At 45.4% G+C, this 5715-nt stretch overlaps 1 protein-coding gene across 1 annotated transcript; it reads left to right on the forward strand.

Annotated features, from left to right (window-relative positions):
• The first annotated feature begins 2509 nt into the window (after positions 1-2509).
• On the forward strand, positions 2510-3816 carry LOC147637369 (uncharacterized). Its single transcript, XM_086799156.1, has 2 exons — positions 2510-2642; positions 2747-3816. The coding sequence occupies exon 2, from the start codon at positions 2749-2751 to the stop codon at positions 3571-3573; it is 825 nt and encodes a 274-aa protein (XP_086655282.1). The 5' UTR covers positions 2510-2642; positions 2747-2748; the 3' UTR covers positions 3574-3816.
• Positions 3817-5715: the final 1899 nt, after the last annotated feature.

A 5715-nucleotide genomic window follows, 5' to 3' on the forward strand; every position in this document is an offset into this window, starting at 1 on the left:
AGTTGAAGAAAGCCTTGTATGGCTTAAAACAAGCATCTAGAGCATGGTCTGACAAGATTTCTGAATATCTTGTCACTATTGGCTTTCATGTAGCCAATGCAGATTTCTCACTGTATGTGAGACACAGTGATAGAGGGGTTGTGCTTGTTGTCATCTATGTAGATGACCTGATCATTACGGGGGACCATGATGCAGAGATCTTTGATGTAAAGATCTTGCTTAGACAGAAGTTTGAGATGAAGGATCTGGGAGAGCTCAGATATTTCTTGGGCATTGAGGTGATTAGGTCACCACATGGTATTGGATTACTGCAGAGATAGTATGGCTTGGACATGTTGTCCAAGTATGGTATGACAGGCTGTAAGCCTATCTCAATGCCATTGGATCAGAATGGCAAGTTGAGTGCAGATTCAGGAGAGATTTTGGAGGATCCTACTATGTATAAGCGCATAGTAGGAAGCTTGATCTACATGACGGTCACCAGGCCAGATTTGAGCTATGATGTTGGATTGGTGAGTCAGTTTATGTAGGTTCCTCGGAAGCCGCATTTGGATGCATTGAGACGCATACTGAGGTATGTGAGATCTACTTTGCATTGTGAACTATTTTATGAAACTGCGACAGAGATATGTGTACATGGGTACGTAGATGCTGATTGGGCTGGTAGTATCTCAGATAGAAGATCTACTAGTGGCTTCATGTTTTCTTTGGGGAGTGCTGCTGTGACTTGGAGCAGCAAGAAGCAGCCTATGGTTGCTCTATCCAGTACAGAGGGCGAGTACAGAGGTGCTGCTATGGCAGCATGTGAGGTAGCTTGGTTGAGAAAGCTACTTGCAGATTTGGGTCTATCAGTGGATAGACAAGTTGTCATTTTCTGTGACAACATTAGCAGTATACAGTTGGCCAGGAACCCAGTTTTTCATGCTCGCACGAAGCATATAGAGGTCCACTACCATTTTGTCAGAGAGAAGGTTTTGGCAGGAGACGTTGACCTTATTTATGTCAGCACACAGGATCAGGTCGCTGACATCTTCACCAAAGCATTGGGTACAGAGAAGCTCCGCAGATTCAGGGCTTCGCTTGGTGTACATGAGATGGAGTTGAGCTCGAGGGGGAGTGTTGAGATATCGAGCTGATCTAGTGAGGCAGTAGATACCGATGACCCGCCTCGGGGATAGGCCCCACACTTACACCACTGGCATGGTTGGTGAGATCTTGGGTGATATACGGCCAATGGGATGATAGGCTGTGTGTGATAGCCATTCTAGAGACTGGCATAGTTATAGCGCCAGCTCATTTAGTTGGGTTCACACTATAGAGAACCCTAGTATGTATTTGGTTGAGTACCTTTTCATATTGTGTGTACTCTTATCTTTGTATATAGTGTGTTGAGTGTTGTGTGAAGAAGAAGAAGATTTTCAGCCTCTCACCTTGTGTGTTCTCTTTTAGGGTTTTGTGAGTGTATGTGTGTGCTTGCAAGAGCTCAAGCTCTCTTCGCCCCTGCATCTTTTCACACGAAGCACGGGTTTCCAACTAGTATTAATTAAAAAGAATAGGATAACTCGATGAGCATACTAATATAAATTTTTACATTTAAGTATGGCATTAATGACTTAGCTCATGCATGACACATAGTAGAGTAGCTAAGACATCAAATCCATCAAATTTTTAAAAATAATTTGCCTTGACAAGGAAAGTCCATACTTTTTAGATATTTCAAGGCTCTAATGCCTTTGACAAACACATGGGGCTATTATATTTCCAATACAATATGTAGTACCACGAAGCGAAAATCCTTTATTTAAAAAAGAAAAAGATTCTACTAACAACATTAGCCCACTAAAAGCTCCACATCACATTGATATAATTGTTTGACAATGGAGAAGAAGGTTATGCATGAAAATTTCCATAACCTCTATATCATCTATTGGCATGGCCTCTACATATGGATGTCATGAAGCCCTCATGAATGTCCTCTCCTCACGCCAAGTTGCCCTCCACTTTATGTACTCACACACACACATATATCTATGTATCTATATATATGTATGTGTGTGTGTGTGTGTGTGTGTGTGTGAGAGAGAGAGAGAGAGAGAGAGAGAGAGAGAGAGAGAGAGAGTATGCATAAGATTTTAGAAAATTGTGTCTATAAAGAACCCTAAACACAAACCTCGCAAAGCGAAAAAATGACTGTGGAATGCATTGAGCAAATTATTCAATACGTGCTAAAAAGAGCAACGTGGGGCCTATTTTGGGGTGCACAAGGGAATGAGGAGACAATGGAGCACACTTCAAGGAATTTGACTCATGAGCATGACTTGCTGAGGTGCTCAACTTGGGCTTATGCTATATGAGAGGTTGCTCTCAAAAAAAAAAAAAGGCGCTCCAAGTCAAGTCAAACTATATATGAGATGTCATTTGTCTTGCTAGGCCTATTATTATACATCAACTTTAATCTTTCACCCAAAGGTAGGAGACCCCTGATATGATGATGTTGATTCCTTCATTATGTGAACTATATAGAAGAGCCTAGCTTGCAAACCCTAAAAGCTCTTCAAACTCTAAAAGCTATGGCACTTTGCATTTGCATACTGTGTCTGCAACCCTGAAAGCGAAGGCCTCCGCAAGTTCTGGTAGCTATGGTATCTCCTTATGCCATTCTTGCAAGCGTTGGCTTCAACTAACCCCGTCTTGTAACCGTCATTTCCCTCTGCTAGCCCTAATTCCTGTCTGTTCTTCTGAACAGAGATGGATTCCTCATCGAGCGTGAATGTCCCCGCTCGCAGCAGCGCAAGGCCTATCCAGCCATTGCCCTCGAGCCTGATGGACAAGTTTCTTGGCATGAGCATCTCTCCGGCCTCTGTGCAGTCCCTCTCCTCCGACACAACGGACGCCAACGATCTGGACGAGCTGGACGAGCAGGAGATATGGGGGATGGAGATCAGCAGCAAACCCTACGGCGAAAGCGGTAAAGGGCAAGGATTAGGGGGGCAAGCTTCGCTGCCGCCGAGGATCCTTTCTGGAAGCAGGCGGTCATCCGGGACTCCTGAGAGCCGAAGTCCTTTGAAGGATGGGAGCACCTCCTGGATCTCCTCGACAGTGAATAGCCTCAGCAGCATTTCAGGTATGTCGCCTGGGCCTTCTCCTCATAGCAGCTTTGGAGGTCCTGCGGCCAGGGTTTTGTCAGGTGAGGCCACGACCAGGAGAATCCCTGCAGCATCTCGCATGATACCTCGCATGGCCCAGCAGCCGCAGCATCAACATCACGGCGAGGGGTCCTCAATGGGGGGCAGCCACATGATGATGATGCCCCAGTCTGCACCACTCAATATCCCAGACTGGTCCAAGCTTGAAGGCAAGAGTCGCGACCGCGGTTCCAGAGCTCTCCAGGATGATGCTGGTGAAGACGAAGACGAAGAGCGTCTCCCGCCCCATGAGTTTCTTGCCCGTGAGTATGGGAGAAGCCAGATGAGATCTTTCTCTGTTCTGGAGGGTGCAGGAAGAACCTTGAAAGGTCGGGACCTTAGCCGTGTCCGTAATGCCATCCTCACCTACACAGGTTTTGTTGAATAGCACATGTACACCTCATCTGGTGTCTTTCTGTATATTGCTTGGGCATGATGAATGCTTCACTAGACAGTCGACACATTGTGCAGTCGATTTTTTTGTGTGCATAAGCTTGGTACCTTTCTGTACGATCTGATGAATAGGGGGTACAAACTGTCTTTAGGTTGGTGCACATTTGGAAGGAAATGATTCATGTACTTGTTGGGATCTTTAGTTGGGTTGATATAGTTAATATGGTTTCTTGGGTTCTAGTGGGTGCAATGATGAAATATTGTGCCATGGTATCCTTTATTGTCACAAGGGTTTCAAGGCTCTATGGTTTTTTTATTTGTGCGTTTGGCTGGATTGTTCATATATTTATTTGAAGGACTTTGTAGTTCCTAGACGTACTTGATTTTGTTTATGCCTATGTATGGTGAGGAGCATTAGATTTGTTCATTACACCACAGATCATTTTCCTAGTCTCTCTAACAGCTCTTTGAGCCCTCCACAATTGATGATGCTTGTGTTTAACCTTTGGTACATGTCTTTTCTTGGGCCAAAATGAAGTGTAGTAAAAGTCGTCCTGCGAATGTTAATCCATTGGGACACCATAGAGGAAGCTGTACGATCTGAAAGATCAACTTGAGAAGCTTCTCCGATCAATATACTGTACTGCACTATGTGAACTTCTAACAAATGAGCAGTAGTTGCCATCTATTAATAGTATTTCTTAGAGTTTCTTTAGCTGTACACGATTCAATGTGATCTGCCCTTGTAGCATAATACTCAATGCATGTTTATATCTGCTTAGAATAGTGAACCATCTCACAGGGAAGTCTATATGACAAAGAATATGAGGGGAGGACCAATCCTCAAGGAAGTTAGCTTCAGAAAGATGGTGAAGCTATCTGCTTTTTTCTCGAAGGTTGCCCTAGGATACATCTATCCTTCATATGGCTAGTTACAGGATTGAAAGGTAGGTCTTTGATGAGTTCTTTACTCCTTTGGGCTAGGTGTGGTTTAGAAAGGGGTTGTGTTGATGCAGCTTTGTTGCCTACCTTGGGATGTGCCATGCAAAATTGAAAACGTGCAATTATCATTTGTGCCAAAATGTATTTACAAAGAGAACAAAAAAAGGATATAACGAAGTGACTTCAAAATCAAAGCTAGAGTACTTTGAAATGCTGCCACTAATGACAACGCCACTATTGACATTTCTGTTCCTCACGGCCTCTGCCCATACCCTTATGCAGCCTCTAAACCTGCAGCCCTCCACCACTTCCTGGAAAACCACGGTTGGGAAACCATCTAATGGGCTTACAAATCTCTTCGCCATTGTGGGAGCTCCCACCCTACTCTCCCTATGGGCTTTTAGTCCTTTACAACCACAGGTGCTACCTTCAGCTGCAAGTCCTCATTGCCATCGGGATTATGTAACTCCATGATTATTGTGTGACATATCCTTTTGACGTAACCCTTGACGAGGCAGAAGAAGTGCGCGACTCTAACAATGGCGACAACAATGATCTTGGGGATGGCACCAACATGAACCCAAATCCCCCCCCCCCCCTCCCAATCTCCTCCACATCACCCTCCACCCCCAATCCCAACCAGGACCTAGCTCTCCGTGCGCCCCACCACTCGACTGCCCATGACCACTCCTCGGCACCCCCCACCTCTTCAACCATCACCCTCACTTTTTCCCTCACCATCACCTTCAGTTTCCTCTCCGCCTCCCTCACCCACATCTCCGTCTCTTCCTCCAACCCTCCATCTTGACCTAGGCCACCCCAAACACATCCTCAATATACCCTCAAAATCATCCAAGCCACCCCCTTTCCTCGACGCCACCTCTACCTCTACTTCAGCTATCTCCATCACACTTCCCTACTAACCTCCCTTCTTGCACACCCTAGATTCACCCGTCACCCTTCCCTTCTAACCTCCCTTCTCCACACCCTTGGAGGAAGGTGAGATATACCTGTCACCCTCACAAGAGCATGAAGAAGTGGATCTACTACTCAACCCGCTTAATTTGTGTGACCCCTTGGATCGCATGGAGTTCGAGCAGGCCATTAATATCCTACTCGGCCGACAACTAAAGAGCGCCCATCACCGAGCTTAAAGATTGTCTAGACATAAATGTCCTGGCCTTAACTCAACGCC

Source organism: Cibotium barometz, chromosome 6 (assembly GCF_041138505.1).
Source record: "Cibotium barometz isolate CiBa-2024 chromosome 6, ASM4113850v1, whole genome shotgun sequence".
Lineage (NCBI taxonomy): Eukaryota > Viridiplantae > Streptophyta > Polypodiopsida > Cyatheales > Cibotiaceae > Cibotium > Cibotium barometz.